The sequence below is a fragment of the Oncorhynchus nerka genome, linkage group LG13 (genome assembly GCF_034236695.1).
Source record: "Oncorhynchus nerka isolate Pitt River linkage group LG13, Oner_Uvic_2.0, whole genome shotgun sequence".
NCBI classification, from domain to species: Eukaryota; Metazoa; Chordata; class Actinopteri; order Salmoniformes; family Salmonidae; genus Oncorhynchus; species Oncorhynchus nerka.
The window spans coordinates 2,237,425-2,252,038 of NC_088408.1; the positions used below are offsets into that span (position 1 = coordinate 2,237,425).

The window sequence follows — 14,614 nt, forward strand, 5'->3', positions numbered from 1 at the left end:
TGTTATGTTAAGCCCTCTACACTAAGCATTTGTTATGTTAAGCCCTCTACACTAAGCATTTGTTATGTTAAGCCCTCTACACTAAGCATTTGCTATGTTAAGCCCTCTACACTAAGCATTTGTTATGTTAAGCCCTCTACACTAAGCATTTGCTATGTTAAGCCCTCTACACTAAGCATTTGTTATGTTAAGCCCTCTACACTAAGCATTTGTTATGTTAAGCCCTCTACACTAAGCATTTGTTATGTTAAGCCCTCTACACTAAGCATTTGTTATGTTAAGCCCTTAAGCATTTGTTATGTTAAGCCCTCTACACTAAGCATTTGCTATGTTAAGCCCTCTACACTAAGCATTTGTTATGTTAAGCCCTCTACACTAAGCATTTGTTATGTTAAGCCCTATGTTTGTTATGTTAAGCCCTCTACACTAAGCATTTGTTATGTTAAGCCCTCTACACTAAGCATTTGCTATGTTAAGCCCTCTACACTAAGCATTTGTTATGTTAAGCCCTCTACACTAAGCATTTGCTATGTTAAGCCCTCTACACTAAGCATTTGCTATGTTAAGCCCTCTACACTAAGCATTTGTTATGTTAAGCCCTCTACACTAAGCATTTGCTATGTTAAGCCCTCTACACTAAGCATTTGCTATGTTAAGCCCTCTACACTAAGCATTTGCTATGTTAAGCCCTCTACACTAAGCATTTGCTATGTTAAGCCCTCTACACTAAGCATTTGCTATGTTAAGCCCTCTACACTAAGCATTTGCTATGTTAAGCCCTCTACACTAAGCATTTGCTATGTTAAGCCCTCTACACTAAGCATTTGCTATGTTAAGCCCTCTACACTAAGCATTTGCTATGTTAAGCCCTCTACTAAGCATTTGCTATGTTAACTAAGCATTTGCTATGTTAAGCCCTCTACACTAAGCATTTGCTATGTTAAGCCCTCTACACTAAGCATTTGCTATGTTAAGCCCTCTACACTAAGCATTTGTATGTTAAGCCCTCTACACTAAGCATTTGCTATGTTAAGCCCTCTACACTAAGCATTTGTTATGTTAAGCCCTCTACACTAAGCATTTGCTATGTTAAGCCCTCTACACTAAGCATTTGCTATGTTAAGCCCTCTACACTAAGCATTTGTTATGTTAAGCCCTCTACACTAAGCATTTGCTATGTTAAGCCCTCTACACTAAGCATTTGCTATGTTAAGCCCTCTACACTAAGCATTTGCTATGTTAAGCCCTCTACACTAAGCATTTGCTATGTTAAGCCCTCTACACTAAGCATTTGCTATGTTAAGCCCTCTACACTAAGCATTTGCTATGTTATGTTAAGCCCTCTACACTAAGCATTTGCTATGTTAAGCCCTCTACACTAAGCATTTGCTATGTTAAGCCCTCTACACTAAGCATTTGCTATGTTAAGCCCTCTACACTAAGCATTTGCTATGTTAAGCCCTCTACACTAAGCATTTGCTATGTTAAGCCCTCTACACTAAGCATTTGCTATGTTAAGCCCTCTACACTAAGCATTTGCTATGTTAAGCCCTCTACACTAAGCATAAGCCCTAATTTTGATTTGATTTGGAATTTTAAGACTCCTTGAAGTATATATAAAAAATACTAATATTTGTTAAACATTTAAAAATGTGGCTTTATTGCTATTAGACCATTCAAACACATCGAATAACAGATTAATTCCCTCCAACCCCTCCAACCCTCCCTCTACCCCTCCAACCCGCCCTCTACCCCTCCAACCCTCCCTCTACCCCTCCAACCCTCCCTCTACCCCTCCCTCTACCCCTCCAACCCTCCCTCTACCTCTCCAACCCTCCAACCCTCCCTCTACCCCTCCAACCCTCCCTCTACCCCTCCAACCCTCCCTCTACCCCTCCAACCCTCCCTCTACCCCTCCAACCCTCCCCTCTACCCCTCCAACCCTCCCACTACCCCTCCAACCCTCCCTCTACCCCTCTCTCCACCCCTCCAACCCTCCCTCTACCCCTCTCTCCACCCCTCCAACCCTCTCTCCACCCCTCCCACCCTCCCTCTACCCCTCTCTCCACCCCTCTCTCCACCCCTCCCACCCTCTCTCCACCCCTCCCACCCTCCCTCTACCCCTCTCTCCACCCCTCCAACCCTCCCTCCACCCCTCCAACCCTCCCTCTACCCCTCCAACCCTCCCTCTACCCCTCCAACCCTCCCTCTACCCCTCCAACCCTCTCTCCGTCCGTCCGACCAACCAACCCTCCGTCCCTCCATCCAACCCTCCCTCCATCCAACCCTCCCTCCATCCATCCAACCCTCCCTCCATCCAACCAACCCTCCCTCCATCCAACCAACCAACCCTCCCTCCCTCCCTCCCTCCATCCCTCCCTCCCTCGCTCCATCCTCGCTCCATCCCTCCCTCGCTCCATCCCTCCATCCAACCATCCCTCCCTCCCTCCAACCCTCCATCCAACCCTCCCTCCATCCAACCCTCCCTCCCTCCATCCAACCCTCCATCCAACCCTCCAACCCTCCCTCCATCCAACCCTCCCTCCCTCCATCCAACCCTCCATCCAACCCTCCCTCCCTCCATCCAACCCTCCCTCCCTCCATCAATCCATCCAACCCTCCCTCCCTCCTCAATCCATCCATCCAACCCTCCCTCCCTCCATCCAACCAACCCTCCCTCCATCCATCCAACCCTCCCTCCATCCATCCGTCCATCCATCCAACCCTCCCTCCATCCAACCCTCCATCCATCCATCCAACCCTCCATCCATCCATCCAACCCTCCCTCCATCCATCCAACCCTCCATCCATCCATCCAACCCTCCCTCCATCCAACCCTCCCTCCATCCAACCCTCCCTCCATCCAACCCTCCCTCCATCCAACCCTCCCTCCATCCAACCCTCCCTCCAACCCTCCCTCTATCCATCCCTCCCTCCATCCAACCCTCCCTCCCTCCCTCCCTCCCTCCATCCAACCCTCCCTCCCTCCCCTCCAACCCTCCCTCCCTCCCTCCATCCATCCATCCAACCCTCCCTCCCTCCAACCCTCCCTCCAACCCTCCCTCCAACCCTCCCTCCCTCCATCCATCCAACCCTCCCTCCCTCCCTCCATCCAACCCTCCCTCCATCCATCCAACCCTCCCTCCATCCATCCAACCCTCCCTCCCTCCATCCATCCATCCCTCCCTCCATCCATCCATCCCTCCCTCCCCATCCCCCTCCCTCCCTCCCTCCCTCCCTCCATCCAACCCTCCCCTCCCTCCATCCCTCCCTCCGACCAACCCTTACCGCCATCCTCTTCCTGGTCAGGGTGACCGTAACTGTGACGATGGATCCAGCTGTGATGTTATTGCTGTCTTCATCATCCAGGACTGGAGAGACAACAGAAGACAACAGGTTAGAGATGAGACAGTAGTAACAGTCCAGGTCTGGAGAGACAACAGGTTAGAGATGAGACAGTAGTAACAGTCCAGGTCTGGAGAGACAACAGGTTAGAGATGAGACAGTAGTAACAGTCCAGGACTGGAGAGACAACAGAAGACAACAGGTTAGAGATGAGACAGTAGTAACAGTCCAGGTCTAGAGAGACAACAGGTTAGAGATGAGACAGTAGTAACAGTCCAGGACTGGAGAGACAACAGAAGACAACAGGTTAGAGATGAGACAGTAGTAACAGTCCAGGTCTGGAGAGACAACAGGTTAGAGATGAGACAGTAGTAACAGTCCAGGTCTGGAGAGACAACAGAAGACAACAGGTTAGAGATGAGACAGTAGTAACAGTCCAGGTCTGGAGAGACAACAGGTTAGAGATGAGACAGTAGTAACAGTCCAGGTCTGGAGAGACAACAGAAGACAACAGGTTAGAGATGAGACAGTAGTAACAGTCCAGGTCTGGAGAGACAACAGGTTAGAGATGAGACAGTAGTAACAGTCCAGGTCTGGAGAGACAACAGGTTAGAGATGAGACAGTAGTAACAGTCCAGGTCTGGAGAGACAACAGGTTAGAGATGAGACAGTAGTAACAGTCCAGGTCTGGAGAGACAACAGGTTAGAGATGAGACAGTAGTAACACTCCAGGTCTGGAGAGACAACAGGTTAGAGATGAGACAGTAGTAACAGTCCAGGTCTAGAGAGACAACAGGTTAGAGATGAGACAGTAGTAACAGTCCAGGACTGGAGAGACAACAGGTTAGAGATGAGACAGTAGTAACAGTCCAGGTCTGGAGAGACAACAGAAGACAACAGGTTAGAGATGAGACAGTAGTAACAGTCCAGGTCTGGAGAGACAACAGGTTAGAGATGAGACAGTAGTAACAGTCCAGGTCTGGAGAGACAACAGAAGACAACAGGTTAGAGATGAGACAGTAGTAACAGTCCAGGACTGGAGAGACAACAGGTTAGAGATGAGACAGTAGTAACAGTCCAGGTCTGGAGAGACAACAGGTTAGAGATGAGACAGTAGTAACAGTCCAGGTCTGGAGAGACAACAGGTTAGAGATGAGACAGTAGTAACAGTCCAGGACTGGAGAGACAACAGGTTAGAGATGAGACAGTAGTAACAGTCCAGGTCTGGAGAGACAACAGGTTAGAGATGAGACAGTAGTAACAGTCCAGGTCTGGAGAGACAACAGAAGACAGGTTTTCCCCTGAAAAAAAATGTTTTCTTATCAATTAAACAAAGACCTTATTCTCTTCTAACATTTGTTTATTGTCATGTAAGGACCTTCTACACAGTTAGACAGCCAGTTAGATGTGGTTTCATGCCAGTATCTGTCGAGACAGCCAGTTAGATGTGGTTTCATGCCAGTATCTGTCGAGACAGCCAGTTAGATGTGGTTTCATGCCAGTATCTGTCGAGACAGCCAGTTAGATGTGGTTTCATGCCAGTATCTGTCGAGACAGCCAGTTAGATGTGGTTTCATGCCAGTATCTGTCGAGACAGCCAGTTAGATGTGGTTTCATGCCAGTATCTGTCGAGACAGCCAGTTAGATGTGGTTTCATGCCAGTATCTGTCGAGACAGCCAGTTAGATGTGGTTTCATGCCAGTATCTGGTTAGATGTGGTTTCATGCCAGTATCTGTCGAGACAGCCAGTTAGATGTGGTTTCATGCCAGTATCTGTCGAGACAGCCAGTTAGATGTGGTTTCATGCCAGTATCTGTTGAGACAGCCAGTTAGATGTGGTTTCATGCCAGTATCTGTCGAGACAGCCAGTTAGATGTGGTTTCATGCCAGTATCTGTCGGGACAGCCAGTTAGATGTGGTTTCATGCCAGTATCTGTCGGGACAGCCAGTTAGATGGTTTCATGCCAGTATCTGTCAGCCAGTTAGACAGCCAGTTAGATGTGGTTTCATGCCAGTATCTGTCGAGACAGCCAGTTAGATGTGGTTTCATGCCAGTATCTGTCGAGACAGCCAGTTAGATGTGGTTTCATGCCAGTATCTGTCGAGACAGCCAGTTAGATGTGGTTTCATGCCAGTATCTGTCGAGACAGCCAGTTAGATGTGGTTTCATGCCAGTATCTGTCGGGACAGCCAGTTAGATGTGGTTTCATGCCAGTTACAGCAGCCAGTTAGATGTGGTTTCATGCCAGTATCTGTCGAGACAGCCAGTTAGATGTGGTTTCATGCCAGTATCTGTGGTTTGTGGTTTCATGCCAGTATCTGTTGAGACAGCCAGTTAGATGTGGAGACAGCCAGTTTGTGGTTTCATGCCAGTATCTGTTGAGACAGCCAGTTAGATGTGGTTTCATGCCAGTATCTGTGACAGCCAGTTAGATGTGGTTTCATGCCAGTATCTGTCGAGACAGCCAGTTAGATGTGGTTTCATGCCAGTATCTGTCGAGACAGCCAGTTAGATGTGGTTTCATGCCAGTATCTGTCGAGACAGCCAGTTAGATGTGGTTTCATGCCAGTATCTGTCGAGACAGCCAGTTAGATGTGGTTTCATGCCAGTATCTGTCGAGACAGCCAGTTAGATGTGGTTTCATGCCAGTATCTGTCGAGACAGCCAGTTAGATGTGGTTTCATGCCAGTATCTGTCGAGACAGCCAGTTAGATGTGGTTTCATGCCAGTATCTGTCGAGACAGCCAGTTAGATGTGGTTTCATGCCAGTATCTGTCGAGACAGCCAGTTAGATGTGGTTTCATGCCAGTATCTGTCGAGACAGCCAGTTAGATGTGGTTTCATGCCAGTATCTGTCGAGACAGCCAGTTAGATGTGGTTTCATGCCAGTATCTGTCGGGACAGCCAGTTAGATGTGGTTTCATGCCAGTATCTGTCGAGACAGCCAGTTAGATGTGGTTTCATGCCAGTATCTGTTGAGACAGCCAGTTAGATGTGGTTTCATGCCAGTATCTGTTGAGACAGCCAGTTAGATGTGGTTTCATGCCAGTATCTGTTGAGACAGCCAGTTAGATGTGGTTTCATGCCAGTATCTGTTGAGACAGCCAGTTAGATGTGGTTTCATGCCAGTATCTGTCGAGACAGCCTGCAGGGAAACTAAAATTGAGTGAATACAAACACAAACTTCAGAGAAGGGGCGTGACCTCACCCTGCAGCTTGGTATCCATGGTGATGGACGGGAAGCTGGCGAGTACGGCCATAACCTCGTCATACTTCTCCTCGCCAAGGAAACGCAGCATGCTCCGACGGTCCGAGTCCTTCAGGCTGACCAGGTCCTGCAGGCTACGCACCTTGTACTGGGGAGAGGTTACTATAGTTACCATACCATAATACACCTTGTACTGGGGAGAGGTTACTATAGTTACCATACCATAATACACCTTGTACTGGGGAGAGGTTACTATAGTTACCATACCATAATACACCTTGTACTGGGGAGAGGTTACTATAGTTACCATACCATAATACACCTTGTACTGGGGAGAGGTTACTATAGTTACCATACCATAATACACCTTGTACTGGGGAGAGGTTACTATAGTTACCATACCATAATGCACCTTGTACTGGGGAGAGGTTACTATAGTTACCATACCATAATGCACCTTGTACTGGGGAGAGGTTACTATAGTTACCATACCATGATGCACCTTGTACTGGGGAGAGGTTACTATAGTTACCATACCATAATACACCTTGTACTGGGGAGAGGTTACTATAGTTACCATACCATAATGCACCCTGTACTGGGGAGAGGTTACTATAGTTACCATACCATAATACACCTTGTACTGGGGAGAGGTTACTATAGTTACCATACCATAATGCACCCTGTACTGGGGAGAGGTTACTATAGTTACCATACCATAATACACCTTGTACTGGTTACCACCTAATACTGGTTACCATAGTAACACACCTTATACTGGAGGGAGGGTATAGGGAGGAGGGGAGAGAATTACTGTGTTATGGCTCCATCTCAATTGGTCTTACTGCAATTCCTCACAACCCATCTCCTTGCATCCTTCTCAACTCTATTGGACGACTAGATCCAAGGTACCTCTCCCCTCAGACTTTTTCCTCCAATGGGTTTTGAGAAGGTGAGAAGAGAGGATTGTAAGGAATAGAGGAAAGATGAATTGAGAAAGAGGCCTTGTACACAGAGCCCAAAACGTGGTCTGGGTGACGGTACCTTCTTGGAGACGCAGTAGCGGAGGTGCTCCTCTTCAAAGTGAGGAAGCTGAAGCAGAGGAGACTTGGACTCCTGCAGACCCTGGACGATCATCTGGGTCAGCTTCATACAGTTCTCTATCGACACCAGCCTGGGGGCATGGAACCCTGCACACACAGGTCAGCATGCATCTGGGTCAGCTTCATACAGTTCTCTATCGACACCAGCCTGGGGGCATGGAACCCTGCACACACAGGCCAGCATGCATCTGGGTCAGCTTCATACAGTTCTCTATCGACACCAGCCTGGGGGCATGGAACCCTGCACACACAGGCCAGCATGCATCTGGGTCAGCTTCATACAGTTCTCTATCGACACCAGCCTGGGGGCATGGAACCCTGCACACACAGGCCAGCATGCATCTGGGTCAGCTTCATACAGTTCTCTATCGACACCAGCCTGGGGGCATGGAACCCTGCACACACAGGCCAGCATGCATCTGGGTCAGCTTCATACAGTTCTCTATCGACACCAGCCTGGGGGCATGGAACCCTGCACACACAGGCCAGCATGCATCTGGGTCAGCTTCATACAGTTATCTATCGACACCAGCCTGGGGGCATGGAACCCTGCACACACAGGCCAGCATGCATCTGGGTCAGCTTCATACAGTTCTCTATCGACACCAGCCTGGGGGCATGGAACCCTGCACACACAGGCCAGCATGCATCTGGGTCAGCTTCATACAGTTCTCTATCGACACCAGCCTGGGGGCATGGAACCCTGCACACACAGGCCAGCATGCATCTGGGTCAGCTTCATACAGTTCTCTATCGACACCAGCCTGGGGGCATGGAACCCTGCACACACAGGCCAGCATGCATCTGGGTCAGCTTCATACAGTTCTCTATCGACACCAGCCTGGGGGCATGGAACCCTGCACACACAGGCCAGCATGCATCTGGGTCAGCTTCATACAGTTCTCTATCGACACCAGCCTGGGGGCATGGAACCCTGCACACACAGGCCAGCATGCATCTGGGTCAGCTTCATACAGTTCTCTATCGACACCAGCCTGGGGGCATGGAACCCTGCACACACAGGCCAGCATGCATCTGGGTCAGCTTCATACAGTTCTCTATCGACACCAGCCTGGGGGCATGGAACCCTGCACACACAGGCCAGCATGCATCTGGGTCAGCTTCATACAGTTCTCTATCCACACCAGCCTGGGGGCATGGAACCCTGCACACACAGGCCAGCATGCATCTGGGTCAGCTTCATACAGTTCTCTATCGACACCAGCCTGGGGGCATGGAACCCTGCACACACAGGCCAGCATGCATCTGGGTCAGCTTCATACAGTTCTCTATCGACACCAGCCTGGGGGCATGGAACCCTGCACACACAGGCCAGCATGCATCTGGGTCAGCTTCATACAGTTCTCTATCGACACCAGCCTGGGGGCATGGAACCCTGCACACACAGGCCAGCATGCATCTGGGTCAGCTTCATACAGTTCTCTATCGACACCAGCCTGGGGGCATGGAACCCTGCACACACAGGCCAGCATGCATCTGGGTCAGCTTCATACAGTTCTCTATCGACACCAGCCTGGGGGCATGGAACCCTGCACACACAGGTCAGCATGCATCTGGGTCAGCTTCATACAGTTCTCTATCCACACCAGCCTGGGGGCATGGAACCCTGCACACACAGGCCAGCATGCATCTGGGTCAGCTTCATACAGTTCTCTATCGACACCAGCCTGGGGGCATGGAACCCTGCACACACAGGCCAGCATGCATCTGGGTCAGCTTCATACAGTTCTCTATCGACACCAGCCTGGGGGCATGGAACCCTGCACACACAGGCCAGCATGCATCTGGGTCAGCTTCATACAGTTCTCTATCGACACCAGCCTGGGGGCATGGAACCCTGCACACACAGGCCAGCATGCATCTGGGTCAGCTTCATACAGTTCTCTATCGACACCAGCCTGGGGGCATGGAACCCTGCACACACAGGCCAGCATGCATCTGGGTCAGCTTCATACAGTTCTCTATCGACACCAGCCTGGGGGCATGGAACCCTGCACACACAGGCCAGCATGCATCTGGGTCAGCTTCATACAGTTCTCTATCGACACCAGCCTGGGGGCATGGAAGCCTGCACACACAGGCCAGCATGCATCTGGGTCAGCTTCATACAGTTCTCTATCCACACCAGCCTGGGGGCATGGAACCCTGCACACACAGGCCAGCATGCATCTGGGTCAGCTTCATACAGTTCTCTATCGACACCAGCCTGGGGGCATGGAACCCTGCACACACAGGCCAGCATGCATCTGGGTCAGCTTCATACAGTTCTCTATCCACACCAGCCTGGGGGCATGGAACCCTGCACACACAGGCCAGCATGCATCTGGGTCAGCTTCATACAGTTCTCTATCGACACCAGCCTGGGGGCATGGAACCCTGCACACACAGGTCAGCATGCATCTGGGTCAGCTTCATACAGTTCTCTATCGACACCAGCCTGGGGGCATGGAACCCTGCACACACAGGTCAGCATGCATCTGGGTCAGCTTCATACAGTTCTCTATCGACACCAGCCTGGGGGCATGGAACCCTGCACACACAGGCCAGCATGCATCTGGGTCAGCTTCATACAGTTCTCTATCGACACCAGCCTGGGGCATGGAACCCTGCACACACAGGCCAGCATGCATCTGGGTCAGCTTCATACAGTTCTCTATCCACACCAGCCTGGGGGCATGGAACCCTGCACACACAGGTCAGCATGCATCTGGGTCAGCTTCATACAGTTCTCTATCGACACCAGCCTGGGGGCATGGAACCCTGCACACACAGGTCAGCATGCATCTGGGTCAGCTTCATACAGTTCTCTATCCACACCAGCCTGGGGGCATGGAACCCTGCACACACAGGCCAGCATGCATCTGGGTCAGCTTCATACAGTTCTCTATCGACACCAGCCTGGGGGCATGGAACCCTGCACACACAGGCCAGCATGCATCTGGGTCAGCTTCATACAGTTCTCTATCCACACCAGCCTGGGGGCATGGAACCCTGCACACACAGGCCAGCATGCATCTGGGTCAGCTTCATACAGTTCTCTATCGACACCAGCCTGGGGGCATGGAACCCTGCACACACAGGCCAGCATGCATCTGGGTCAGCTTCATACAGTTCTCTATCGACACCAGCCTGGGGGCATGGAACCCTGCACACACAGGCCAGCATGCATCTGGGTCAGCTTCATACAGTTCTCTATCGACACCAGCCTGGGGGCATGGAACCCTGCACACACAGGCCAGCATGCATCTGGGTCAGCTTCATACAGTTCTCTATCGACACCAGCCTGGGGGCATGGAACCCTGCACACACAGGTCAGCATGCATCTGGGTCAGCTTCATACAGTTCTCAATCGACAACACCCTGGGGGCATGGAACCCTGCACACACAGGCCAGCATGCATCTGGGTCAGCTTCATACAGTTCTCTATCGACACCAGCCTGGGGGCATGGAACCCTGCACACACAGGCCAGCATGCATCTGGGTCAGCTTCATACAGTTCTCTATCCACACCAGCCTGGGGGCATGGAACCCTGCACACACAGGTCAGCATGCATCTGGGTCAGCTTCATACAGTTCTCTATCGACACCAGCCTGGGGGCATGGAACCCTGCACACACAGGCCAGCATGAATCTGGGTCAGCTTCATACAGTTCTCTATCGACACCAGCCTGGGGGCATGGAACCCTGCACACACAGGCCAGCATGCATCTGGGTCAGCTTCATACAGTTCTTTATCGACACCAGCCTGGGGGCATGGAACCCTGCACACACAGGTCAGCATTCATCTGGGTCAGCTTCATACAGTTCTCTATCGACACCAGCCTGGGGGCATGGAACCCTGCACACACAGGCCAGCATGCATCTGGGTCAGCTTCATACAGTTCTCTATCCACACCAGCCTGGGGGCATGGAACCCTGCACACACAGGTCAGCATGCATCTGGGTCAGCTTCATACAGTTCTCTATCGACACCAGCCTGGGGGCATGGAACCCTGCACACACAGGTCAGCATGCATCTGGGTCAGCTTCATACAGTTCTCTATCCACACCAGCCTGGGGGCATGGAACCCTGCACACACAGGCCAGCATGCATCTGGGTCAGCTTCATACAGTTCTCTATCGACACCAGCCTGGGGGCATGGAACCCTGCACACACAGGCCAGCATGCATCTGGGTCAGCTTCATACAGTTCTCTATCGACACCAGCCTGGGGGCATGGAACCCTGCACACACAGGCCAGCATGCATCTGGGTCAGCTTCATACAGTTCTCTATCGACACCAGCCTGGGGGCATGGAACCCTGCACACACAGGCCAGCATGCATCTGGGTCAGCTTCATACAGTTCTCTATCGACACCAGCCTGGGGGCATGGAACCCTGCACACACAGGCCAGCATGCATCTGGGTCAGCTTCATACAGTTCTCTATCGACACCAGCCTGGGGGCATGGAACCCTGCACACACAGGCCAGCATGCATCTGGGTCAGCTTCATACAGTTCTCTATCGACACCAGCCTGGGGGCATGGAACCCTGCACACACAGGCCAGCATGCATCTGGGTCAGCTTCATACAGTTCTCTATCGACACCAGCCTGGGGGCATGGAACCCTGCACACACAGGCCAGCATGCATCTGGGTCAGCTTCATACAGTTCTCTATCCACACCAGCCTGGGGGCATGGAACCCTGCACACACAGGCCAGCATGCATCTGGGTCAGCTTCATACAGTTCTCTATCGACACCAGCCTGGGGGCATGGAACCCTGCACACACAGGCCAGCATGCATCTGGGTCAGCTTCATACAGTTCTCTATCGACACCAGCCTGGGGGCATGGAACCCTGCACACACAGGTCAGCATGCATCTGGGTCAGCTTCATACAGTTCTCAATCGACACCACCCTGGGGGCATGGAACCCTGCACACACAGGCCAGCATGCATCTGGGTCAGCTTCATACAGTTCTCTATCGACACCAGCCTGGGGGCATGGAACCCTGCACACACAGGCCAGCATGCATCTGGGTCAGCTTCATACAGTTCTCTATCCACACCAGCCTGGGGGCATGGAACCCTGCACACACAGGTCAGCATGCATCTGGGTCAGCTTCATACAGTTCTCTATCGACACCAGCCTGGGGGCATGGAACCCTGCACACACAGGCCAGCATGAATCTGGGTCAGCTTCATACAGTTCTCTATCGACACCAGCCTGGGGGCATGGAACCCTGCACACACAGGCCAGCATGCATCTGGGTCAGCTTCATACAGTTCTCTATCGACACCAGCCTGGGGGCATGGAACCCTGCACACACAGGTCAGCATTCATCTGGGTCAGCTTCATACAGTTCTCAATCGACACCAGCCTGGGGGCATGGAACCCTGCACACACAGGCCAGCATGCATCTGGGTCAGCTTCATACAGTTCTCTATCCACACCAGCCTGGGGGCATGGAACCCTGCACACACAGGCCAGCATGCATCTGGGTCAGCTTCATACAGTTCTCTATCGACACCAGCCTGGGGGCATGGAACCCTGCACACACAGGTCAGCATGCATCTGGGTCAGCTTCATACAGTTCTCTATCGACACCACCCTGGGGGCATGGAACCCTGCACACACAGGCCAGCATGCATCTGGGTCAGCTTCATACAGTTCTCTATCGACACCAGCCTGGGGGCATGGAACCCTGCACACACAGGCCAGCATGCATCTGGGTCAGCTTCATACAGTTCTCTATCGACACCAGCCTGGGGGCATGGAACCCTGCACACACAGGTCAGCATTCATCTGGGTCAGCTTCATACAGTTCTCAATCGACACCAGCCTGGGGGCATGGAACCCTGCACACACAGGCCAGCATGCATCTGGGTCAGCTTCATACAGTTCTCTATCGACACCAGCCTGGGGGCATGGAACCCTGCACACACAGGCCAGCATGCATCTGGGTCAGCTTCATACAGTTCTCTATCGACACCAGCCTGGGGGCATGGAACCCTGCACACACAGGCCAGCATGCATCTGGGTCAGCTTCATACAGTTCTCTATCGACACCAGCCTGGGGGCATGGAACCCTGCACACACAGGCCAGCATGCATCTGGGTCAGCTTCATACAGTTCTCTATCGACACCAGCCTGGGGGCATGGAACCCTGCACACACAGGCCAGCATGCATCTGGGTCAGCTTCATACAGTTCTCTATCGACACCAGCCTGGGGGCATGGAACCCTGCACACACAGGCCAGCATGCATCTGGGTCAGTTTGGGCAAGTGTCTGTGTGTGTGTCAGTCTGCTGTTGGCCAGCATGGTGAGTTGACAGTGTGTGTGTGTGTGTGTGTGTGTACCTCCTCTGCTGTTGGCCATCATGGTGAGTTGACAGCCCACGTTGACCATCTCCTGGAGCAGAGCTGGACTCTTCCTCACCACAAACCTCTGGTCTGTAACACAGAGAGAGAGAGAGAGAGAGAGAGAGAGAGAGAGAGAGAGAGAGTGAGACACAGAGCGGGTGGGCAGGGGTGCTAAAGGAGCTCCTTAAACTTGACCCCAAAAAAACATCTGTGTCAGATGGTTTAGACCCTTTCTTCTTTAAGGTTGCTGCCGCTATCATCACCAAGCCCAACCTTTTTAACCTGTCTCTCCTCTCTGTGTAGGTTCCCATTGCTTGGAAGGCAGCCAGAGTTAATCCTTTATTTAAAGGGGGAGATCAAGCTGATCCTAACTGTTCTAGGCCTATTTCTATTTTTCCCCGTTTATCAATTGTTGGAAAAAACCTGTCAATATTCAGCTGGCTGGCTTTCTTGATGTCTATAGTATTCAGGTATGTAACCTGTTTTCTGCTCAGGTTAAGGATGTGTCACTGCAACCTTAAAGGTCCTCAATGATGTCACCATTGACCTAGATTCTAAGCCGTGTTGTGCTGCTATTTTTATTGACTTGGC

At 51.7% G+C, this 14,614-nt stretch overlaps 1 protein-coding gene across 2 annotated transcripts in view; it reads right to left on the reverse strand.

Annotated features, from left to right (window-relative positions):
• sec63 (SEC63 homolog, protein translocation regulator) overlaps positions 1-14,614 on the reverse strand; it is a 98,334-nt gene that overhangs the window by 8,065 nt on the left and 75,655 nt on the right. For both annotated transcript variants that reach the window (XM_065026118.1, XM_065026117.1), the window contains exons 11-14: positions 14,021-14,113; positions 7,599-7,744; positions 6,555-6,702; positions 3,289-3,371 (exon numbers count right to left, since the gene is read on the reverse strand). In XM_065026118.1, coding sequence (XP_064882190.1) covers positions 3,289-3,371; positions 6,555-6,702; positions 7,599-7,744; positions 14,021-14,113 — 470 coding nt within the window. The remainder of the gene's footprint in view (positions 1-3,288; positions 3,372-6,554; positions 6,703-7,598; positions 7,745-14,020; positions 14,114-14,614) is intronic.